Below are 27,258 nucleotides of genomic sequence, written 5' to 3'. Positions count from 1 at the left end.
GAACAATTCGACACATTAACAAACACGTCCACAGAAGACTCTTCCGCAGCAGATTCCGTAACAGTATATTCTATTCCATACACCACCACTGCAACAACATCTACACGATGATGATCATCTAGATGAAAATCAGCGAACAAGAATATAGCTTACCATCGTATGTAACACCATCATGAATGTAACACTATCGTAATGTAACACCGTCGTATTGTAACACATCGTATGTAACACCATCGTATGTAATACATTGCATATGTAATACATCGCATATGTAATGCACCGTTGTATGTAACATTGGAAGGGTGTGTTCCCTTCCCCTCTCTCCCCCTTGGAAGGGGGAGTACATAAATAAGAGCGCAGTGTTCATACAGTGCGGAAAAGGAATGTAGCAAAATGGTTCCCTTCTTTTTACACTATCCTTTTTCTTCCTTTTCATTTGCTAATTTTTTTTTTTTATTAACATTATACGTAAAATTGAATAAACACACAAAGGGAAAGAAGTACTGATCCACTTCTCAAAAAACAATATTCATGTATTTTAAAAAAAGAAAAAGGACGAAGAACGAAAAAAAGAAAAAAATCCTAACCTCTTTTGAAAAAAGGTGTTTTAATATTTTAACAGAAGGAAAGAAAGAAGAAAAAATTCATAAAAAATAGGAATTTCTAAAGGAAAAAAAAGCAATTACACAAAAATAAAAAACTTTTGTAAAAGGATAAAAAAGGAAAAAAAAAATCAAGGTTCACTAATATATAAAGTGTAATATGCACTTAAGAGAAGGGGGGACGCTAGGGAAAAACCTTTATTTAAATAATAAAAGAAAAAAAAAAAAAAAATAAAGTGAATAATCATTTTATACAAAGAAAAGAGGAACATGTGGTGTGTGGTGTGGTGCAGTATAACTTTTAGAATATCGTATAAAATTAAAAGAAAGGGGGAAAGATGTACTACGTATATGGATATGTATATATATAGTTATATATATATATACACTACACAATGTTTATTTGAAGTTTTTAATAATCGTTGACAAAGAAAAATTAAGCATATAAATGAGTAGTGCATGTTGAAAAATTCATTTAAAAGGGAAAAAATTATATTCTCCTCTTATATATGTATCAGTAGAAGTGTATATAATATATAATACAATGTTCTGTAGTAATATATATGCGTACACACAATGCCAATAATTTAACAACAGTGGTACACGGATAAGGAATATATGTATATATATGTATATATATGTACACACATTCGACAGGAACAACAACAACTACTACAACAATCATACAACAACAACAATAGCAACAATAGCAGCAACAATGACGACGACAACACCACTAACGGTTCGTTTTCTTCTTTCCAATGTGAATAATTATATATTAAGTTGCAGTAAATTATGCGTCACACAATGGATAGAGGAAAGGAAAAAAATACACATTTATATGTACATTCCTTTCATTAAATTTATAGGAGGCAAATTTGAAGGAATTATCTTCAAGTAAACATTTTTACAGTAAACTCGGGAAAAAGAATGACCCCTGTAATGGTGAATCTTCGGTGCAAGGAGTAAAGGATTATCTGGAGGATAATATGAATCTTGCCGCTTATGCAGATGACTTTATAGGGGCGTGGTGTTATATAGCAGGAATGAGCGCGGGCGATACATTATATGGGGAACGATGTAGTTTTCTATATTATTACATAGGAAGTAAAATACCTAAGGATCAAGAAGGGGGTTCATCATTCTCCGACCTTATGAACGAACTTTACACTGCATTAAGGAGACTGAATAACGGAGATCACTGTGACTATAGGAATACGGATAACATTAACTGGGACCTCTTCATGAAAAGAAAAAAAGTATTTGATTTTACCCATGACTACCAAACTATAAAATCACAGCTAGGAAGTCATGGCCGTTCATGTGATGAGGCATATTACCAGCACCTGGACCAAGCTGTTAAATCTTATGAGGCTGTACATAAAGATTGTGAAAATAAGTCTAATGATGAGTACTGTGTGAAATTCACAAAGGAGTATGGAGAATACAGTAAACAAAGGGAGCTGAAATTTGAGTCTAAGACGGAATGTTTACGAGACCCCCCACAGGGCATAAAAGGCACTAGTTGCCCCTTAGAACCAGGATCTGGAAACGGTGTTAAAATATACAAGAACGTTCGGTTAGAATTTACTCCTATATCAGAAGCCCACCGAGGATCTTACACTAATACAGCTGTACTTGAGGACAATATCATAACTGCGGTATATTCATCACTCCTCGGGTTGATGGGAATACCAGCACTTGGATATTTTTTATACAAAGTAAAAATTATTATCACTGTGTGTATATACACATATGTATTATATATATATATATATATATATATGTATATAATACATATTCCGCCTCCCATTCTCCTTCCGCTTTTCAGTATACGCCTCTATTTTCCTTGGTAGGGAACTCTTCCAGGAGCAGAAAAAAAAGAACAATCAATTACGAGTTCGACACACTAACAGAAGATGACGACACATTAACAGAATACTCCAAAGACAATTCTTCAACTATAGGTTTTACGGAAGATAATTCTACTATATATAGTGAACAATCGGCACGACCACATCCAATAGGAAGACAATCACCATATGCCACCAGACGTGGAAGAGCAAATAATGGTACAAGAGGAAGAAATAAAAACAGGAACAGAAATATTCGTTATCAAAACATGTAACAACACAACACACATATTTGTGTATGTGGAATGTGTAAACAACACAATACAACATATCACATTGTGTGGAATGTAACACATGGTATGTAGAACGTCACATGTATGATCACATGTGAACATCACATGGAACATTAAAAGAATGAATGTCCTTCCGGAAGGAAGGCATAAATAAGCGCGAACAGTGCATATAGTACAGAAGGAGAATGACCTTTCCTTTCTTCTTTTTTTTACCTACATTTCTATGTATGAATGACTACATAAGAAAAGATGCTCTCCGAACGAAGGGGCGCGGAAATGAAAAAAAGAATAAAAGAAAATAGAAAAAAGGAAGGAAAGCGTGGATAAATTAATGTGCAAAGAATATAATCTACCTTTAAAAGGTAAAAGGAAAGGGAAAGGAGTGAAGCACCTGAAATAGTACACAATGCACATATATATATATACTATATAAATGATTTAGGTATATAATAAATTCATCACGATAAAAAGGAAAAAAAAAAAAAAACTTCTTATTACTAATCAATCATAAATAAAAGAAGGAAATTTGCACTTCTCTATATGAACATAATAGAAAGGGGGTGCGTAAATAGTAATATACTATTCCACAACGAACGACCACATACGATACAATGAAATAATATAAATGAATGTATAAAGAAGGAACGCACATGAGAAGTGTATAGAAATTTTTTTTTTTTTCAATTTCTTCGTTTCTTCCCCAATTCTTCTGCTCCATTGTACTATCCTTATTTCATTATTCCAACATAACTGTTTTAATACATTTATTTCAACATATGGATTCTTACATTTTGTACCTTAATTAAGTGAACACAATGATGTAAAAACATATATATATAGAATGTGCTATCATTTTCGTAAGAAATTAAAAAATATGCTCTATTAGAAAAAATTAAAAAATTTGACATATATGTACATTTTCATAATCATTACCAGAACAAACAAGCAAAATTCTCATACATGTGTACATTCTGTATGAAAGTATGAGGAACAACACACAACACATTACAATACAAAATTTATTGCATAAAAGAATGTACACATATGAACCATGGTGACGCAGGTAATAACCCCCACTTTTCATTTATTTATTTGCTCCATAAAAAAAAAAAAAAAAAATAGGGTGTATTCATGTACATATATAATATTTTATGCACAATGTAATATATTTTAAAAAAATAAGAATACATACACATATTCTACCCAATAATTCCACATTTGTAGGAGGAACCGTGCAAAGTGGAAGATTTACCTTCCAGAAAAGTGTATAAAACATTTGAACATAATGGTGGCAAACAAACATGTCCGAACATCGGCACCTGGGAAACAGAAATAGGGATTATATTGAGAAATAAATTAAATGACCTTTCGGATGCTAGTACATATGGCAAGGAAATTGCGCATGCTTGGTGCCTCTTATCTACAGTAAATACAGCAGGTCATCCATGCACGGAGAAGCTGTGTAACTTCTTTTATTTTTGGGTAGGGGACAAATTAAGTATGAATTTGCAAACATCCGGGTTATTTAAAAACATTATGCAAGAAATCTGTGATAAATTAAAAAGCTTTGGTGGCGATCATTGCACCTGTAGAACTATGCACAATAATGTTGGATGTGGTGATTTCAAATATAGAAAAACTGTATTTGATTATTACCACGACTATAGGAAGATATGGGAACATCTACAAAAGAATGGCACCACCTGCACTAATGCTTATGACAATTACCTAAGTGCAGCTCATGACGCCTATAGACCAATAAAAGCAGGTTGGACAGCTAATAAAGATCCGTCCTTTGAAAAATTCTGGACTCAGTTCAAACATACTGGTAGTGGTAGTGGTGGTGAGGGAAAAGTTCCAAAACCGGAAGACTTGAATTGTGAGAAAATAAACCACATTGGTCTTATGCCAGATGAGGAGGATGGACCAGATGGGAAGAATCTCCTTCCCTGTTTGGAACAGCTGTCTTCCGCAGAATCTTCACAAATTACTGCATTAGCGTGGCAGGAACGAATGTCAACACCCCATTCTTCACAGGGGGGAGGTGGTGATGGTGCTGTTATCCCCACCACTACTGTAATGTCTGCCACTATTCCAATAGTAGGATTAGCTTCCATTGCCCTTTTTCTATATAAAGTAATAGTACATAATTACATAATTAGAATTACCATTATAATAGACCTATATATATATATACATATTTGCACCCCTCACTTCCATTCCTTTCCCTTTTTTATTTTTTAGTATAATCTTCTACCCTCCTGGCTACATAACAAATTTGGAAACAACAACAGTAGCAGAAGTAGCACCAATAGAAGAAATAAAAGAACAACAATTCAAAGCAACTTCGACACATTAAGAGAAGATGACGACACCTTAACAACAACAGATTCCACAATAGCAGACTCGTCAATAGAAGATTCAACAGACCATTCTACAGATGAATCTACCGTATATGGTGGGTCAGAATCCGGAGAAAGAGGCAATAACGGAGGAAGGGGTAAGAACATTAGTTATCAACGTATGTAACACGGCACAACATCACATAAACATTACATTGTGTGTGGAATGTAACAACAACACACATTGTGTGTGTGGAATGTAAAACACATTGTGGAATGTGTAACATTGAATGTAATGTTCCCCTTCGGAGGAAGAGCATAAATAAGCACGAAGTTAAAAGAGTATAGAAGCAGCGCCATTTATTGTTTTACTCCTTTATTCCTTTTTTTTTTCTCGCATTTTTTCCCTCCCTTTCTTTTTTCTTTTCTTTCTTTCTTCTCTTTTCTTCCTACATTTGTAAGTTTGAATAAACACATAAGGAAAGGCATTACAAAGAAAGCGCGAAAAGAAAAAAAGAAAAGAAACAAAAAAAAAAAAAAAAAGAAAAGAGAAACATGAATATATATGTATAAAATATAACCTGTGTTGGAAGAGAAGGAGGTATGGGAAGGTAAATAGCTCAAAATAATGGTATATATACATATAATATAATGTAATGTATGCAAATATTGTGCAAACATTTTTCTTTTTTTCCTCATATGCGAATAAATTATTTATAATACCTTCATTAAAAGGAAAAAAGAGGAAAGGCAAGGCAAGGAAAAGAAAAGAAAGGAACCATCACATTATTATTATTACTAAGCAATCATAAATGTAAAAGAAGAAGGAAGTTATTATAACTGAACGATCATAAGCAAGCATAATTAAAAAAAAAGAGAAGAAACGAATGTGGGTGTGGGGAAGGAGTGCTCCTAATATATATAGAATAAAGTGCATGCGCTATATATGTGAAACAAAGGAAGGAGCTTCTAATGGTAGATCTTTAAGGTGTGGAATAATTTTTGTTAGGCTAAATATTACAATTTTTAAATTTTTACTTTAGAAAAGGTGAAATTACCTTTTAAAGGAAAAGGGGGAAAAAAAAATTACATTTTTAGAGGAAAGGGGAAAAATCATACATATATTATATATACATATATATGTGTAAAGAAGTAGTTAAGGAGCGCACTTTAACATAAAAATAACACCCACCGACCACATATATATAAAATAACATCCACTACACATAGACATAAAATAACCCACATAAACACCACACATATAGATATAAAATAACACATAATAAACACATATAAGTAACATACTTTAATATAATTCTTATTATATACATAGAAAAATATGTGCATGAAGAATGGCGGGAGGAAGAATAGTGCAGGATGTACGTCTTATTCTCTCTGCGCATAATATATGTATGAGTACAGATAATGTAGTAATTGGTGAGTTCTATAATACAAATATAGTGGGTATAAGTTAACATCTATATATGTGTTCCACTTCTTTACACATTTATATTTGTTGCAGGATGGGGAAACATGTACTTTGCCCTCAGAGAAGGTGTATTTTGAATTTGACATTGCAGACAATGGTTGCGGGCAGGGGGAAGATAAACATAACAAAGAAAATGTAAAGGGAAAAGTAAGGACTACATTGACGGAATATGGGATTACTAGTGATGATGATACAGTTGGAGCAATTGCGGATGCTTATTGCTATGCATGTACCGGAAGGGAAGAGTGGGACACGGGGGAATATTATAATCTTTGCCATTTTCTGTACTTTTGGATAAGTGATCAAATAAAGGACAAATTGAACAGTCATGATCTGAGCACAGTTATAACCTCACTTTACGGCAATCTGGAAAGTGTGTCATGTACTAATAATTGTAAGAACATATATCCTTCAATGAGTAAGACCATTTTCACTCCAAGGAAAGCAGTATTTGATTACGCCTACAATTCTTATACCTTACAAAAGAACTCAGGGGAATATACACAATTATGTGATCCTGAGTGTGCCACACACTTAAAGGAACCTGCATCCGAATATAACACTGTGAATAGCATCTGTACTAGTGGTGATGTTGATCGTGATGAGTACTGTAAGGAATATAAGGACGAATATAAAAATTACTTCGGGACAGAAAAACTGCAATTAACGTGCACTTCAGCACCAGGAGTAGGGGTGGTACTAGGAGTAGGGGTTGCACCAGGAGTAGGTGTTGCACCTGGAGTTGGTGTTGCACCTGGGGTAGGAGTTGCTCCAGGGGTAGGGGTTGCCCCAGGGGTAGGGGTTGGTCCTGCTACTGGTGGTAGTGGTAACAGCACCATTACAACTATTTCTTCTATACTTGCCACCACAGTAGGAGTACCTGCATTAGCATTCTTCCTATATAAGGTAAGTAATTAACATAATTATAATTACAACAATTATAATTACCACTACATATATTTGAAATATATATATATGCATATATATAGGTATATCCATACCTATATATGTGGACATATATGTAATACACCACATATTTTCCTTCCCCTTTACACACCTCCACCCCCTCACTTCCTTTCCTTCTTTCCATTCCTTCCCTTTCTTTATTTCAGTATAATCTCCTCCCCTCCTGGATCAGTAGCAAATTTGGAGGAAGGAACAACAACTACAACAATAGGAGCCACAAAAGAAGAAGATCTGTCAGACGCAACTTCGATATGCTTACGGAATACACCTCAACAGAGAACGTCTCCACAACAGGGGGTTCAACAATAGGGGACACGGACCCATCTGAATATTCTGTTCCATATATTAGATAAGTTCTTTCCCTTCTTCAGTACCCTTCACTTTCTTCATTTGAACTGTTTCTTTTCTTCCATTTTTTTCTTTCCTAACTGTTTTTTTTTTCACCGATGTATCTAAAATAAAAGAGGAGCAAAATAAAAAAATTTTTCTTGAGCGCCAACATTCACATAACGCAACGCTATATACATATACAACTCTATTTATAATTTTTCTAATATGCTCAAAATATGTAGGTAAGTTGCTCCTACTGGACATCGGTAGGAAGTGCGTTGTTGAAAAGTGCATACCACAACTTTCTTCATAGAGGAAGAGAGGGAAGAACGTTGACCACTCCAGCTCCTATTTCTTTGAACTTAAAAAATTTTAGAGCAATATAAAATGTAATAAATTTAATTTTTTTTAATTATGATTATTTTTTTTTCTACATATATATATTTTATATTGTACTTGGTAATAAAATTATTTCTTCATTTTAAAAAATATATATGTATACACACTCAGGAAGAAAAAATAAGCGAATCGCGCGCAGAATACGATTGAATGAACACATTCTCAATGTTCATAAAGAAGAATGAAAAAATAATAATCATCATACAAACTACGCTAATATAACCAGAAGGAAGAAAACTTTTTTTCACTTTTAGGCACCTTTTTTTTTTACATTAAAAAAGGAAAACAAACAAACAAACAAAATAAAGGAAGCAAAATAAATAAAATGGAACCCCTTTCGAGAATTTTAATATTAACTTTCATTTTAAACTGTTGGGCACAACATGACCACCACCACCATGTATGATAAGAGCAACAACTATTAAATTTGTTAAAATTTGTGACGCACACACATACATACATTTTTATTATGATTATGAATGAATATTTGTTTTCTCCATTTTTGCACTAAAAATATAAGGAGAGAAAAGAAAAATTCTTCTTTTTCCCTTTTTTCTTGCTGAGTGAAGGTGGATGGAAGCAAGGTTGTTAGGGGTGGAAGGAAGAAGGGGCGAAGTATAAGGGAAGTTCCCCTTCCCTTCCACCCCCCTTCCTTTCATTTTGTATAATAATACTAATACACTCCAAAAAATTATGAATTCACATACTTGTATCTCTTTTTTTTTTTTAGGTGACTGCTTTAAGCACCTTATCAAAGAAAGGAGCAGATCATAATAATAGGAAAAACAGGGAAATTGACACCTCAGATGGTAGTATGAGCACATTATTAACACGTCCAACTGATATACCAACACCATCATCAGAAGATGGGGATGACTTCCTCTCTAGCCTAAGTGGGAGTTCCCTCGAAGAGGCCATGTCATATAGGGAATTACAGAAATTAAAATCCACCAACAGCAACAATAATAATCTATCAGAGAAGGTACGACGTGGAAGAAGCAAGGGAATACAACAAAATAAAGGAATAGGGACAAAATTCAAAGAGTGTTGTAAAAGGCTCACACATTTTAAGAGTAGAAATAAAATATTTTTAATCCTTTTACTGGCCACTTCAGTTATTTACCCTATAGCTCTGTTCTCCATGATCCTGATTTCTGTGGTTTTCAGTATAATTAATAATAACACAGCATTGTTTTATATATGCTTAATTGCAATTCCTTTAATCATGGGATTAATCTATTTTGGCATATTGCTATGGTTCTATCGTTCAAAAACATGGATTCGTTGTATTGAAGAAAACATCAACCTACAAAACTGCACTAATAAACAATAGGAACTGTGCACTAAATAGTCAACAATACAAAATTTGTCCATTAAAGGAGAACAACGAACAATACAAAAATTTGTTCATTAAATAGACAATAGCAAAATTTGTTCCTTAAAGGAATAACAAACAATACAAAATTTGTTCATTAAAGGAATAACAAACAATAGAAAACATTGTGCACTAAATAGACAACAATAGCAAACATTGTACATTAAAGGAATAACAAACAATACAAATACCAAAATAGACAAATCTAAAGAACAGAAGGGGCGCAGGAATGAAGGGGAAGGAAGGACCTAAGTCCCACCTCTATATTTCGTATACATATATACATATATATATATGTACATATAGTTATGTATATATATGTATATATATATGTGTGTGTGTATATAGATGTATATATATGTATGTATATATATATATAACACATATATATATACATTTGTGTTTGTACATATTTATATGGACCCTATAAAATTTTAGTGTCCTATATATATATAAATAATGACACTGTTCTATAATGAAAATAAATGTCACTTTTATAGAATAGGTGGGTATGTGCGCTTATGGAATGTGGGTGTATGTGTATTGTATATGTATGTGTACATTAATTCTTTCTTTCTTCCTTATTTACTTATATTTTTTCGAAGAAGTAGCATTTTGAATAGTGTACAATTCTGTATGTACAGGAAAGAAGGAATAAGGAGGAATGGAAAGGAATGAAGAGGAAAGAAAGAAGGAATAAAAAGGAATAACAAGGAAACAAAGAAAGGAAAAATACTTCACAGGGAGGGTATCATTATAATGAAGATGCCCGAACACACATTCTTTTTCTTTCCTTCCTTATACCCATCCTTCATACAATGGATCAAACCAACTCCCCCCCTTTTTTTTTTTTTTTTTTTTCCTAAATGTTATATATCCCTACCCCCTTTGCATTCTCCCTTCTTTTCATTCCTTCCTTTCGTTTCCCCTTTTCATTTCATCCTTTATAACTTCATTTCATATAAAATCATGCTCTCCCCCCCTATTTAAATATTAATAAGTGTGTGCATATATATATGAAGAAGTGGTGATCGAAAAATCCTCTTACTATATGAACTATTATTAGGTATTTATTAGAAGAAGTTATATATGAAAACAACTTTCAATAATAATAAAACGCATAATTTAATATAATGTATATATATATGTGGTAAGAATTTTTCCTATACAGAACAAAGGGAGGAAAAAATTATGTATATATATTTCCTGCATATATATATATGCACGAATATATATATATAATAATCAAAGCAGAGGAATAGTAATAATAATACTTCATGGGAAGGATTGTGCATAATTTACTTAATGGAATAAATAAATAAGGAAGTAATTGAGAAATTTGATCATTCTTTTATGTTGTGTTATGTGATTCTGCAATACATTTATTCTTTACTTTGTACTATTAGTAGTACGTGTAATGACTTCATGTACATGTAGTGTGTAATATAGATGTAATATATATGTATAGTGTAATGTGTACAATATATAATAATGTATTATAATAAGATAATACGGAAATGAAATGAATATATATCATAAAATTTAAAAAAATTTTCTCCCCCCCACCTATTTTGTTCATTTTGTGCCCAGTTATTTCCTACTCTTACTGTAATTATACATATATGTAATAATTTAATAAATACATATTATGTATTATCACTCCTAAAGAAATTAAAAAATTAAGAAATATATGCATATATAACTGAAAGGGGAAAAAAATATATAAATCCAATATTCATAATCACCATCACACAGCAGCACAGCAGTAAAAATAAGCACAAATCTTACCCACTTCCTTTGAATGTATCTACATGAACAACTTACAGAAGAAAAGTTTATTATACATTTATAGAAATATATACATCCGTGCATAAATCATGGAAGCGCCGGTAAGGAGGAATTTTCTGAAGGGGGGGGAAGGGGAACTTCCCCTTCCCCTTATACACTACGAACAATTACATATGAAATATATAGTACTGTTTTTATATGCATGATGTGATGCATTGTAAAATAAGGAAATGTAAGGAATAAAAAAAATGTGAGAGGAATACACATACATATATACCATATATATATATATATATATATATATATATATATATTCCACACTCCTCTTCCACACACCCTCTTTCCACTCTTCGTTGCCCCACCTGTTCCTTCCTTTGCCAACAATTATATATATTTCTGCAGGTTCAATTTCCGCATAGTTTACCTTCAGAATCCCTGTTCTATAATACATTCAAGGGTAATGGGGAAAATTGTAAGGGCAATATTGAAAGTTACCAGAGCAAGAAAAGTACGTTCAAAGATGCACTGGGAAAGTACCTCCCATTTAAAAATGAGGAAGAGAAGGTCATGAATGCCTATTGTACAGCATGTGAATGGAGTGAGCGACCGGAGGATTTTGGGGATACTCCCTGTTATTTCTATTATTATTGGGTGGGAGGTACATACTGGAACGGCTCGCCTAAGAAAAAGTTGCCGGAGGTCCTAGAATATATTTACAGCACGCTAAGGACGCATGTCAAGGAGGGGGAGTGCAATGTTAAATACAACGATGTTGAGTGGGAACTATTCAAACAGAGAAGAACAATATTCGAATATTATTACGATTATAGTACCATAGAACAGTATTTACTGAGGAATCATAAGCCCAATTGTAATCAGGGATGGTTGAGTTACCGAGAGAAAGTTCATAAAGCATGTGCAGCTATAAGAGCCGATTGTGCACAAAATGGGAAACAGAAGAGGGATCCATATTGTAAAGACTTCAATAGTATGTACAAGGCATATTGTGATATGGCGAAACTGTTAGAACAAATGTGTGAATTAATGACTGAACTGGAAAATACTAACAAAAAAAATGGGGAACTTGCCTCTCTGAATGGAGAATTACAGACCTTCAAGGACACATGTTCCTCTGAGAAGAAGGACCTAGAAGCGAAGAACCAGCTTGCAACAAAATCAGCATCCTTAGCAAAAGACGAAGCCGTAAGTAAAGCTACCACCAATGCAACCGTCTCCTCTATACTCGGCACATTAGGACTAACAGTCTTTCCATACCTACTATATAAGGTAAAATAACACTTATAATTAAAGAGCGAAATAATATAAGTAATAGTATTTCATTCCCTCCACCCTACCACCTAACAAACCACCTATCGCGCTACCACCTAACAACCCACCTACCACCACCTAACAACCTTCCTTCCACCCTACCACCTAACAATCCACCTACCACCCCCCTAACAACCTTTCTTTCTTTCACCCCTAACAAAACACCCCAAATAACCTTTCCTTCCCTTCAGTATAAACCATGGTCTTCTTGGTTTGGTAACCACACTTCTGGAAATGGAGGAAGAAGGAGCAACAGAACAAGAAGATCCACCAGGAATGAATTCGACACATTAACGGAAGCTTCCGCCACAACAGATTCAACCATAGCAGATTCCGCAGAAGTGTCTACCATATATGATAGATCACCACCCAGAAGAGGAACAAGAACAGGAACAAATGCAAATAATAATACACCAGGCCACCATCAAAGAAAGAATGTACGATACGGTCGGATGTAACACCGTCTCTGTGTAACACATTGTGCAATGTAACACATTTGGAATGTAATATGTAATGCTTCTTCCCTTCCTCCTTCCCATTTAATATAAATGAGCACAGCGCGAAGTCTGCACAGAGTTTATAATTAGAGTGTGTATGGGAAGCAGCAAAGTGGCATTTCTTTTTTCCTCAATTCCTTTTTCTTCCATTTGTTTTTCTTTTTTTCATTACTTTTTTTCCTTTCTTCTTTCTTCATATTTCATTCCTTCTCTTTCCTTTTCATTTATAAGTTTGAATAAGCACATAAGGAAAGGAATACTCCCAGCAAGGGGCGCGGAAAAACGAAAAAAGATCCTGACATTTTTGAAGAACTATTTATTTTAAAAAAACAAAAAAAAAATATTTTGAAGTTAAAAAATTTTATAACAGAATGAATAAGCATTTTTTAATTCTTCAATAAAAAAAGAAATTATCCCAAACAAATCAAAATAAAGTGAAGGAGGAAATATTTTTTTCACTTCCACTTATATTAATTACACATCAACAATGTAAACACTTTCATGCAAAACAAACAAAAAAAAAAGAAAAAAAAAGAAAAAAAAAGAAAAAAAAAAGAAAAAAAAAGAAAAAAAAAGAAAAAAAAAGAAAAAAAAAGAAAAAAAAAGAAAAAAAAAGAAAAAAAAAGAAAAAAAAAGAAAAAAAAAGAAAAAAAAAGAAAAATATTTATACTACACCCTAAACCCGCAATCTGAACATAGAACATCTTCCCTTAGGAACAAAGTCTTCCTTCCCTAAACCCGGAATTTGAACTCGGAACCTGTTCCTCAGGAACACAAACATTAAGCCATGAACCCTGCACCCGAAACCGTGAACCCTGAAGCCTAAGCCGTGAATACTGCAATGTAAACCGTGAACCCAACAGTATGGTATAATTTCCGTGTAGTGCAACTTCCCTTTTAAGGCAATTATTGGTGGAAATTCCATTTTTACCACTTTTCTTTTTTTGGAATTTCATTTTTTCTATTTATATTTTAAATATCTCTTCTAAGAACAATATTCTTTTCGTTTTATTTTGGGGCGTTTCTATTTGCAGAAACTATTTATTTAACAATTTTTATCATAATACGCAAGGGTGAAATAGAATGAGAGGGAAAGTTAGGAAAGGAGGATTCATGTTGATGGTTGTTCTTTTTCGCACAAATGAATTCTGCACCGTAAATATATGGATAAATATTGGTGGATAATGCAACGGAATGTTGTATATATTTTTTTTTATTCGGGTTATTTTCTATTTGATGAGAAAAATATAAAATTGTTGTAGAGCGGAAATACACTTAGGATGGTCCATAGGATCCAGTTGAACAACGTTAGAATGCATGCATTCTGCAGTGACAATTAATTTCTGTCGGTGCGTGAGCATTTTTTTTTCTGTTTTTATAATTTATTTTTTGGTAGTATGTTGTTGGCATTCTCTATATAGGAAAATTATGTAACAGAAAATTTATGTGTTTATATTAGTATTTTCCCGTGTGACAATAATTTTTTCTTCATAATTTCCTACTTCCGTTTGGATTAATTTTTTTGTGGTGAACAACTTATACTGAGAAAAACTTTTTTTTTTGTGACAATTTTTAACGGAGAAAGCAACGTCCTCTTTCTTGGCCATCCCCGTGATGAGCACATTATTTAAGGCAACTTTATTATGACAACTTGATCTTATCAAATGGTAGAAGCAAGTTTATATAAAAATATTCATGTTTGGAGAAGTTGCTCATAATTATTTCTTCTGGCAGCTGCCTCTAGTGACAATTCCTTCATATTAATTTGGTAGCACATTCATGTGGAAGGGGCACCTTCTTCACGAGGAAAATTGTTCTGAGGGAGTGTGACGTTGAATAAGAAGGAAAAAAGGAAATAATGGGCGAAGTAGTATATGAGATAGTATATAAAATATGTACAATGATGCTTCTAAACATGGATAAAAGGAAGAAGGGAGCGAGAATGAGGAATTCTGTTCCTTTGTACAAATCAGTCATCAAATGATAATGTGGATGGGAAAAATGCGTTGCATGTAGTATCCGATGAATTATTGTTCCCATTTGCAAAGTAGCACATTATGTGTACAATAGGAAAATGGCTCAGAGGAGTGAATTTGAAGATTTAAGGGACAGGTGGTTGCAGCGTAGGAGTTATAGTAGAAGGAGCAGGAGTGAATGGGAGGTAATATAACATAGTGTAAACTGTATACAATGTTTCAATATGTCTCTGTCCCGAAACATATTATTCTTCCCTGATGATAATAAATATATTACATAATGCACAAAGAACATATATGAACACATTATTCTCAATTTGCAGTCAATATTAGCTGGGTTCATAGTACGTTGGGTTGGTGAATTCTTAGATCGAATGATGGAGAAAGATACTGAAGGAACTGGTAAGAGTCTATGCGAAGGAGTGAACACGGAAAAAGGAGAAAAAATGACACAGGAAGAGTTGGAAGTATGTGAGTTCATTCTGGAGAACTTGTTAAAAATAAAGACAACGGGAGGACATCCATGCAAAAGAGGAGTGGTTGTGGCCCAAATAAGGGAGTACATACGCTGTACATTGATGAATGTGTGGTTATATCAATACCTACGTGGTCATTGTGGAAAGGAACATGTTGTAGAGAATGCATTTAAAGCAATGAACAATCTAAACAAGGATTCTGATATAGAAGGGACGTGTATGGAATGCAAATATGGAAAATTGGATCCTGTGAAGTTGGGCCGAATGCAGATGTTAAAATATATTAAGATTAGTATGGAAAAGAGGAAAGAAATTATGGAAATAATAAATAAAGGAAGTGAAGGAAAAGGAAAGAAGGAAGGAGAATGTAGAGCGGAAAATGAAAATCCAGGAGCGGCAAGTGTCCCACAACCCTCTCCAACCGGACTGACTAGTACATGGTTCCAAGAAGGAGCACCGTTCGATGAACAAGAAGAGGAAAATTTGGATGATATGATGAGGGATATTTTGGGAGTAAGTGTAGTATAATTTATATTAATATATAGACAGTACATTATGCAGAAAGTTGGAGTATATTATCTCCATTATTATAAGAAAGTAGAATGAATACATGGAAATAAAAATGAATTGAACATATATGTATGGTATACTTATTCGTAGGTAGCAGATTTAGCAGGAAGTGGGGATGGGTTCGTGGAGGATCGAGAGAGCATTGAGGAGGACGAAGAAGACGCCCCAGCAGGTCCTGTTGAGCCTCAAGCTCAGCCCATTGAACCCCGAACTGGAACAGTTGATGCAAGTAGTAGTGGTACCCATCAACCTAATGGTGCAGCTGGTGCTGGTGTACTGGGTGGTTTAGTACCGGGTGCAGGTGGTGTTGTACCAGGTGTTCCAGGGGTAGGTGTTAGTACTGGTAATGATGTTCAGAAGGATACTCTGCAGACTCCGTCGGTGGACACATCAACATCATTAAAGGCAGGGACTGTTACGGCAACACCAACATTATCATCCAGGGGTACTAAAGGAGGAGGGAGTGATTCAAAAGTTCCTGTCCCACGCACTCCTATCGTTCAACCACTTACTGACAGGATCGAGAACCCTTCCGACCTCCTTATCCCATACCTTCCTTTGGCTCCTGTACTACTTGGAACTGTCGTCATTGTTTACCTCCTTACCAAGGTATGAGGCACATATATATATAATCGGGCACATACATGCATACTATATTAGCACCATCATATGTCATTGTATGTGTCCATATGTATTGTATGTGCACATAAAATACCACATATAGAGCACATACATACTCATATATGTTATAATTATCATTACCGCCAATACAGTAGCTACATTTTCTTTCATACATTTTTCTTCTTATTCTTCAACACACTTCCCTTCCTTACACCCTAACAACCTTCATTTCTTGCAGTATTTCGGAATGTTCGGCCCCCAAAAAAAGCGCTGCAAACGTATGACACGAATACCCGATCCCCCTTTAGAGGAACACAGGGACGGAACAGATCTAACAATATCCTACGCACCTTATGAATATATCCTAATGAAAGAAGGAGAAGGTCACCCTCTACATAGTACAGAAATGCAGCAAGAGGAACATGTCAATCGAAAGACTATTATTGATATTCACTTAGAATTACTAAACGAATATCAAAACCAAAACCAAAACGAAGAATGCGAATTAATGAACAGAGTCGATTTTCTAGAAATGATCATGGAATAATTTATGAGATTTGAGTTTATGAATAAAGGGAAAAATTAGGAAAGGAACAACATTTTTCCTTTAGAGAATCTTTTTCTCTCAAGGAAGAAACATCAGAACTTATATTGGATCCATTGGATCGAAAAAAATAAAGTCTTGTTAGAAGGAATTAAAACACAACCTTGGTTCAACACCTTAGAGAGTGAATGGAAAGAACATTACCGGAATGACAAACAGAACAGACTACATGTTAGTAGTGATATTCCATCCACGGACAGTCATAAAAAGGTGTTGTGGAAGCGGTGGGTTGCAAAACAACATGACCTTATGGAATGGAACAGTCAAAAAACAGATTGGTTCAAGCACCTATTGGACAACATTGAAGAGGTGAACGGGGCGGACGAGTTATAACAGCAACAATTGTGTAAAGTTTCGTATAAGCCGAACAATCGTTTAACAGTTAAGTTGTGGATGCTAATCTTTGGCATTGTTGTTGTTTGAGGAGTGTGAAAAGGAAGAGAATGTGCATGATAAAGGAATTGTATATTTAGATCACTTATTACGAAATGCTTAATATGATCTGAAGGGCATATAAATAGAAATAAAACATGATAATAATATTTTACTTTTCCCTTTCATTAAGCAACATAAACAGTGTGTTATAATGCTCATACTACTTCCTACTTTGTCCACATTTTTTTTTTGTTTTGTGTATTAAATTGATTACGTTCACGTGTAATTAATATAAGTGGAAGTGAAAAAAAATATTTTTTTCTCACTTTATTTTGACTTGTTTGGTGAATTTCTTCTTTATTGAAGAATTAAAAAATGCTTATTTATTTTGTTACAAAAACTTTGACTTCATAATATATTTTTTTTTAATCTTAATAATTCTTTCTTTTCCTTCCCTTTTAAGTTCTAATTATGTACATTTGAAAAAGTGTTTCAAATTGTGCGCGAGAGTTCGCACGGGTTTTCGCGAACATGTTTGCAACCTCCTTTTATGGTTATACACATCTTTTAGATGCACACTTCACATAAAACGGGAATAATAGTCCCTGCATAAAATAGGAAGAAAGCTGCGTGTTCCGCGTTATTTTACTATAATTTAGGTATAATAGTAGTCAAAAAAAAAATATCCTAATATAAATTTTGTCACACAGAAAAAAATTGTCCAAAGAAAAAAAAGCGTCAAAGAAAAATTGTCCAAAAAAAGAAAGAAATGCCCTAATATAAATTTTGTCACACAGAAAAAATTGCACCAAAAAAAGTTGTCAAAAAAAAAATTGTCCATAGAAAAAAAGAATGCCCTAATATAAATTTGTCCAAAAAAAAAAGGAAGGAAAAAGAAGAGAAAGAAAAGGAAGGAAAAAGAAGAGAAAGAAAAGGAAGGAAAAAAAGAAAGGGAAAAAAAAAAAGAAGGGAAAAGGAAATTTTATTTTTGCGCAATGGAAATACCTAACAAGCAGAAATGGGGCTCCTGAGAGGAGTATCCATATATAGAGACACGTGCATATTTTCATAAATACCGAATAGAACAATTTCAAATAATAAAATTTGAGAACCATATTCCACATATTTTCCTTCCAATGAATATATATATGCAGTAGAAAATATTCTTGAATACATAAGTACAAGAGGGAAGTGAAATGCCCCATAATAAATAAATGCACATATTTCATAAAGCAGTTCTAATGGAAATTCTAAATGTTGAATATTTTTATAGCCTGAATAACATAATTTAAAAATTTTTAATTTTAAAAAAGGGAAAAAATTATATTTCAAAAAAAAAAAAAAAAGAACAGAGGGGAAAAATAAAGGATAATATAATAATGCTCAAATCCACACAATGTATAATAAATTTAAAAAGGGAAGAATGAATATAAGGTACTCCACACAGAACCACCATAGTCCGTCCCCCAACTTACCATCTTCCTTCCCACCTTCTGTGTATATTCAGTAATTAATATTTCATACAGGTAACATGTAAATAATATATGAATAACATATATATTGGTACAATCCAAATTCACCATGAAGTACATGTTGTATAAGGAAAATGAACTGAGTACCTAAGTGAAGGAGTAGGAATTCCATATATACATCTGCGGAGTAATTATAATAAAGACTGAATAATACTTATGTACAAGTTCGAAATTTATTCAAAGACTGATGGTGATCATTAGAATAAGTGTATTATACAAAGAAATATATATGGAATACACAGAATCAGTATAAAGAAGGGGAACATGTCAAGTGAGGTAAGGACGAATGAAAGAATAGTATGAGTAAAATGTGTTGAGTATATTATATGTTATAATAATATACGTATATATGTGTAAAGTATAATATACATTGTAATTTTTGATGTCCACAGGGAAATTGTAATGGAGGAAGGATCACTGGAGTCTTTTACCAAAAAATTGAAGGAAGCGCCATGGGAAGTTCATGTAGTGATAAAATTGATCTAGTCCAGAACCTATTAGGGAGTGAGTTCGACGAGCTTGAGAATCATAAGCAGGAACTGCGAAAAATTATACATGCATGGTGTAATATACCTAAAAGTAGTTTTAAGGAAGGTAGGGATACTCTCCATTGCCAATATTTCTATTATTGGCTGGGAGGCACCATATCCAGAATATTGGAGGAATCTTCTTCATTTCCAGGAGTTATTAGTAAAATTTATGAAATTTTGCCAACAATAGTTCATGGGGAGTGGTGCAGAAATTTATGCCCTGGCATAAGAAAAGAAGAATTCGGAAAGTTGAAAAATGTATACGATTACTACCAAGATTACAGCCAAATAAAGAGTAAGGTAAGTAAAATTAAAGATGAATGCAACGGAGGGTGCAGGAAATACTTAGAGGGAATTAAAGATGACTACGTGGATATGAGAAGCAGTTGTTTGGTTGAGATGGAGAAGAAGCCACCATACTGCTCTGTATTTGGAGGAATGTTCGGTAGAAACAGTAGTGCGGATCCTAAGGAACCGTTAAAGCTATTATCCAAATTAGGGACACAGGCAGAATGCCCTATCAGTACCGAGGGTCAGGAGGTTGCTCAGCCGAACGCAGTCAATACAAATGATTACACCTCCTTATCGACACAGGAGTCTTCGCCACAAGCTGTAGGACAGGAAGGAAAGGGTAAGGAGGCGGAAGGTATAACGCACATAGAGGGAGCATTTGCACCCCCCCACAGGGATGCACCCCTGTTATGGGTGCACATGTACCACCACCTTAAACACCACACCATCCTATCCACCCATCCTAGGAGGAACACTACCATCCTACGCTGATAATATTTTCTTCATTTTATTTTACACATTTGATGCTAATTCTTCTTTAGGGTCAAGAGGGGAAACTGGTCCATCCGGTCCAGCAGGTGCACAGGGTCCATCCGGTGCACCAAGTCTACCAGATCAACCAAGTAATGGAGCACATAACAAATACTACATTATAATCCAGAAGTATTATTACTGGAATACACATGCAGGGGACAGCAGCACCCTCCTGGTGCATCAACACCACTCTTTTTCTAACAGATGCGGGTCCTACATAATTAACCTTCCCTTCTCCCCCTTCCTTCTTTATTTACTCTTCCGTTGCAGGTAAAGGTCCTAAGGAAGGAGATGCCGTTACTCTTTCTCCTGCTGTCCCTGAGGACCATGGTACTCCAGGGAAAGCTGGTTCTGCTTCACAAGTACCCACGGAAACAAAGAAAGTTGAAAAAGCTGAAGAAAATGGAGTTACTCTCCCCAGGGGTGGTGTCCCAGGTGGTCTTGCTGAAGCAGCAGTTGCAGCGAAGCATCCAGGAGCTGTTTCTGATGCTGCAAATAAGAACGCTGTAGCAGGATTGGCAAGTACAGAAGATTCAGGAAGTCTGACGGGTTCAACAGGTGATGGTTCATCGCCATCACCCCTTTCTACTATTATTCCACCTGTTGTTTCTGCAGCTGTAGCATTACCATTAATGGGTTTCTTCCTATATAAGGTACACTAGGATTAGAAATTTATACACGCTAACATACAATTATATACCTTTATATTTAGGATAAATGTAAATTGCACGGTAATATACACATATATATTATATGCTTCAATGTGCCTCCTTCTTCGTTCTCAGTACACCTCCATATTCACTCCGAAAAGTAACACCTACTCTAAAAGAAGAAGGAAAAGATCCATCGAACGTAACTTGAATATGGAAACGGACGACGACGATTCCATGGAATATTCTTCTACCCAATATTCAACAACAGAAGCCTCTACAGAAGGGGACTCCACATTGGACGACTCAACAAGAGACTCCAATTACGCCTCAACGTACGGATCGACGGAAGAGTCTACAGCGGAGGATTCAGTAGAGGATTCTAACACTGAACACTCCACCCCATACACTACTACCACACGATCATCCACTGCAGGAAGAAGGATCAATACACCAGGAGGTCGTCGCAGGAATATACGTTATCATCCCACGTAATATTCGTCCTTCCTCCAAGCAATAAGTAGAATCTACTATTTCTGCTCACATTATAAGTAGCATGCAAAAACTTCGATGTGTAATGTAACACACTTAATATAAACGGTTATGCGAAGTTCATACATTCTGCAAACTACAAACTGGCATTTCTTCCCTATTTTCTTTTCCTTTTCTTTTTTTTTTGTGCACTGGATTATTAAATTTTTTTTTTTTGAAATATCAATTTTATGGATGTTTTTTTTTTTTGTTCTTTTCAATCTTATTTTTTTGGTGCGTCCAATTTTTAATTTTTTTCTTTCCCCGCAAAATCAATTTTATTGGTGGTTATTCTTTTTTTTTATTTTATTTTTTTTTTTCAATCTCGTTTTTTTGTAAATATTTCACGCCGTGTAATTTCGCTTTGCGCGCGCTTCCTGCTGCACGTTGCACTTTCTTCGCGCAAAAGCTACGGCAAGGACGGAAATCTTTTTTGCACGTTTCATCATTCGCTGTTGTTAATTTAGTGTTTCGAATTTTTCCAGTTTTCATTTTACAGTTTACACATTACTCTAACCATTTTATAGTTTTCATTTTAACCGTTTCCACATTTTACACAGTTTGCACATTTTTAACTGTGTTCACATTTTACACAGTTTGCACATTTTAACTGTGTTCACATTTTATACAGTTTTCATTTTAACTGTGTTCACATTTTACACAGTTTTTCATTTTAACTGTGTTCGTCATTTTACACAGTTTTCATTCTTAACTGTGTGTTCTAGATGCGCTGATAAGCTATGTTATTTCTTCGTCCATGTTGATTTGACATATTAGCTCCTGTTCTTTGAGGTGGTCGTCGTCCAGGGGATCGATCATTATATATAGTAGATGCATCTATTGTTGACGAATCGAATGTTGTGGAACCTATTGTTGTGGACATATCAGTAGAATACGTTTCTGTTGTTAATATGTCATCGTCAAAGTGATGACGTTCCACAGTGGATCCTTTTTTTCTTGTGTTCCTTCCTCTTCTGCTGTTGCTATTCCCAATATTGTTGTGGATCCAAGAGGGCAAAAGATTATACTACGATAAGAAGGAAAGAAAGGAGGGACGAAGTTGATAGATGGGAGGAAGGTTGTTAGAGTTGGAACGTGTATCACATAATATAGTTTATTCTATATTTCCCCCTTCCTAGACTAAGACAAATGTTAGTAAATGATGTTATTTATATTTCAAATGTGCCCAAATAGTTACCTTGTAAAGGAGGAAAAGGATGGTAGGAAGTCCTACTAATGAGGCAACTGCGGAAGAGACGATTGGGCCGGCAGCAATCTGTTCTACTTCTGCTGCAGTGTCATGGTGCTTCTTAGCGAGCTCCTGCATGTACTGAGCTGTATATTTTAGAACTAAGTTAGTGATATTGTACCTTGTAACTTTTTCTGAAGTATCCTGTATTACATTAATTGTTAAGGTTAGTGGGTTTTTATTATTATTGCTTAAATCGTACTTATTTCTAAATTCCTTACAATATGGATCTTTGTCCCATTTGGGCCCTTTGCCCTCACAATCCTGCTTCACTATTTCAAGTGCCGTTTTAGCTGCCGCCAGGTGTTTGTAATAACCTTCATCACAAGAGTTGTTGTCAACGATGGCTAATTTTTTCTTTATACCTTCGTAGTCGAAGGTGAAATCAAACACCGTTTTTCGATAACCAAAGAGGTCCTTGGTCAAGTTGGTAGTGGTGGAAGGAAGTTTGTTAGGGGTGGTGTCGTCGTATAAAAGTTTGCAATTGTCCTTAACATTGAATAATTGGAGTGCTTCATATATTTTTTTCATCACCTCTAAGAATTTAGAACTACTTAAACTGCCGTTACTTTCCCACACCTCCTTACCAAGCCAGTAATAGAGAAAATGACAAAGGGATTTATTGAACGATTTGTCCAATTCGGCCGACTCGGCGAACTCGTCCGTATCGCCGAGTCCGGGTGGTCCAGGTGGAGGCGGAAGCTCCGGCACTCGCCCTAATGGCTTGGTGTCGGTTGCTGGTGCTTGTGCTTCTTTCTTTTTCATAAGAACGTAACAAAGACCATTTGCAATCTTCTCAGCATTAGATCCAATTTCAGTACATTCCTTCAGCTTCCCTTCTATCTTTTTCCCCGTATCATTAATACGCTGACAGTAAACGTAATTCACTTGGACGCTCCCTTCACCGTTCCCATCGACGGTATTATAGAAAAGTTTTCTTGAATCTAACATTTGTAAGTTTGCGGCCTGTAAACGTGGTGATTGGTGGTAGGTGGGTTGTTAGGTGGTTGGAAGCATAGGAATATTCACACATATGTATTATTTCATTTCTTATACACTTTTATTTTTTTTATATTTTAACTGCAATGTAAACATAAATTATAGTATTTCATTTCACATGTATGGAAATGTACATTCTAAATAAAGTAAGCACTAACCTGTAGGTACGATGTTCCTTCTGCTGGTTTTGCCATTTTTCATCTATTTGTGTTCCTTTTCTGTATATAATGAAATTTATGTTATAAAATGTGCTCCTCATATGTGTTCATACATTATGAACAAACCATACATATGTGCGTGTACAAGGAACTTCTTTTGCTTGCTTCATTATTTAGGAGCACCTAAATTTTTTACTTTCTTCCTTCCATTTCATATGGTGCATTTCTTCCATTTAATATTGTGTATTACCTTCAATTTTTTTCAAACATTGACATAACACATTATAAGTATATATATCAAAGTCATTACATAAGTGCACTTACATAATAGAAATAATGAAATATAAAATATAAAAAACAAACTTATACTTCAAATTGCAAAATAAAGGAAGGGAGGGGAAAGAATAAATTCCTCTTGTATACATTATACATTCCTTATGTGTTCATTGTATTATTAAATTGCGCCGTACGGGACTATTGAAAAGCATGGTTCCCGTTTTTTTTTTTTTTTTTAAACTTAACTTTTATTTTATTCAATTATTGAGTTCATATAGGGAAGGGAGTGTAATACATTATTTTTAACCTGACATTTTATCATATATATACTATTGATTCATGTTCTAATTGTTAATTGGAAGAAGGGTTCATTAAAAATATTTGTTAACATGCATATATATGTACTACATACTTTATACGTCCAGAATATTTTTTCTCCCTACTACTGTGTGTGTATATATATTCATCCATATATATACTGGGAAGAATTTGAATTTTTTTAAAAAAGTAAACGGGGGAGGAGCATTTACATTTATAGGGAAAGAGTTACATGGAATTATATGTATATGAATGAAGAAAAGAAAAATATAAAAAAAAAAAAAAAAAATATCCACTAAAAAAAAAAAATAATTGTTCCCTAAATAAATTTGATCAAATATTTCTATTGATAAGTTTTATTGAGAAATATTATTGGAAAGAAATTTCTACCCTATTATAGATTCTACACCATATATATTCATACACTGCAGTGTACCTAATATATATGTACCCTTTTAAAATTTTTTACATTTCCGCTTATCTTCTTTTTCTTTAATTTTTTTAATCTGTCATAAGAAAGGGAAGAAGAAATTAGTATAAAAATATTGTTATAATTGAATTATGCTCGTGAGGAATAGGCAAAACATAAAAATTTTTCCCTAAGAATAAGTACCCGCCCCCCCCCTCCGAATAAAATACACTTAGGGTGTCTAAGGAAGGAAAGTTCAAGGAAGGAAAGAATTCATTGTACAGGGGGGAGTCTCATCTGAAGTACGAAAGGAATGACCATTTCCCCGATTTGTCTTTTCCACCAACATGCATTTGTTAATACTTTGTTCATTCGTTCCTATTTTTTTTTCCTAATACGTGTGTATTTATACGAATTTAATGAAATTTCACCATAATAAAATCGTACAAACTACATTTATCACATTATGTAGAAGGAATTGTCCATGCGTTAATTCCTTCAGTACCATGGTTATATGAAATTGAGTTATTTCCGTGCATGAAATATATATGTGCTCTTAATGAACTTTTGTGTAGGAATATTAAGCAATATAGTAGTATCCTATGTACGAACACAAACACAAGCACACACGCAGATGCTCCTACATCATATGACCACTGGAAATAAGGTAATGAATAGTGCATCATGGAGGAATTCATTGTGGCATTCATTGTGACATTTTTGTACATTACACACACATGGAAAATTCCCCATGATTTTATACTTCTTGCACAATATCACTCTTTTTTGAAAGAATATATATATATGAAGGAATAGAATGTGTGTGCGCAAAAAATATGTACAGTACTTGTCTACGTGAAAGTGCAATATACAGAACTTATCCATTACCTGTCTACGTGAAGGTGTAATAGATAAATTATTGGAACGGTTGCATTATTCCACACATATATGATGATAGAATGTTCCCCACCACACACACCCTCCTAAAAGGGGAAAGGAAAGGAAAAAGAAGGAACAACCTTTCCTCAGAATGGAGAGGAAGTAAGGAAAATGAACAGCCTTCCTAATGAGAAGGAAGGAACATATCTTCCTGAAGAAAGACAGGAAAAGGAACAACCTTTCCTTCCACAAGAAGGGAATGTTGTTTCCCTTTCCTTCCTGCTCATTAGGAAGGTTGTTCATTTTCCTTCTTTGCTCCCCATTCAGAGGAAAGGTTGTTCCTTCTGTTTCCTTTCCTTTCCTTTCCTTCTTTCAGGGAAGGTAATGTTGTTCCTGTGCAAAAATTAGATAAACATAAGAACTTTTTGACTTCTTTCCTTTTTTGTACGTACAGGTATGAACACAGCATAAAACGAATTCGTTAATTACATGAAAATATGGACCTCGCTGATTTATGCATGTAAGAGAAATTGCATGGTCCCATATATATAGACTATATTGAAAAGGAATAGAATAATGTGGAACAAACTGACGGGGCACATGCTTACATTTAAACTATTTAAGTGAGTTCCGTGAGTCATCACCACATAGAAATATTCCACAAAAAAAAATTATTCATTCATTCAAATTCAATGCAATTGTTCCCTACAGTTAAAGGCAATAGTTAAATATAATAGTTCGATGCAATTGTTCCTTATATATATATGTAAATTTTTTTTGTACATATAACATGTGCATGTAAAACTTTCTTTTTCCCACAGATATTTCCATTTTCCAATAGGGAGGGGGGAACAGGGAAGGAAATTTCTTACCTACTATATTTTACATAATACTTTGTCGTTCTGGCGAAAACAACACATATATATATATATTTACCCCTAGAAGCCGTAAAAATATAAACAACCTCCAAACAACAACTAAATCCCCAGAATCCGGAACCCGGAATCGACGTTCTCT

At 34.2% G+C, this 27,258-nt stretch overlaps 3 protein-coding genes across 3 annotated transcripts in view; 2 read left to right on the top strand and 1 right to left on the bottom strand.

Annotated features, from left to right (window-relative positions):
- PCOAH_00047960 (KIR protein) overlaps nt 1-17,843 on the top strand; it is a gene marked incomplete at both ends in the record, with an annotated part of 28,629 nt that extends 10,786 nt beyond the window's left edge. Inside the window, 6 exons of the mRNA XM_020061579.1 lie at nt 1,472-2,283; nt 4,008-4,516; nt 6,824-7,485; nt 9,005-9,539; nt 11,868-12,724; nt 17,634-17,843. Of these exons, the coding sequence (XP_019917365.1) occupies nt 1,472-2,283; nt 4,008-4,516; nt 6,824-7,485; nt 9,005-9,539; nt 11,868-12,724; nt 17,634-17,843 (3,585 nt within the window). The remainder of the gene's footprint in view (nt 1-1,471; nt 2,284-4,007; nt 4,517-6,823; nt 7,486-9,004; nt 9,540-11,867; nt 12,725-17,633) is intronic.
- A 2,026-nt stretch (nt 17,844-19,869) lies between these two features.
- Nucleotides 19,870-21,282, top strand: PCOAH_00047950 (KIR-like protein; the record flags this gene model as incomplete). Its single annotated transcript, XM_020061578.1, has 3 exons — nt 19,870-20,578; nt 20,706-20,947; nt 21,043-21,282. 3 exons carry the CDS (start codon nt 19,870-19,872, stop codon nt 21,280-21,282), a joined length of 1,191 nt encoding a protein of 396 aa, XP_019917258.1.
- A 1,836-nt stretch (nt 21,283-23,118) lies between these two features.
- PCOAH_00047940 (KIR protein) lies at nt 23,119-24,395 on the bottom strand (the record flags this gene model as incomplete). The annotated part of the gene is made up of 2 exons (XM_020061577.1): nt 23,119-24,168; nt 24,360-24,395. The coding sequence occupies 2 exons, from the start codon at nt 24,393-24,395 to the stop codon at nt 23,119-23,121; spliced, it is 1,086 nt and encodes a 361-aa protein (XP_019917156.1).
- Nucleotides 24,396-27,258: the final 2,863 nt, after the last annotated feature.

Source organism: Plasmodium coatneyi, chromosome 13, assembly GCF_001680005.1.
Source record: "Plasmodium coatneyi strain Hackeri chromosome 13, complete sequence".
Lineage (NCBI taxonomy): Eukaryota > Apicomplexa > Aconoidasida > Haemosporida > Plasmodiidae > Plasmodium > Plasmodium coatneyi.
The sequence above is the reverse complement of the archived record's forward strand: the minus strand, read 5'-3'. Positions and strand labels throughout refer to the sequence as shown.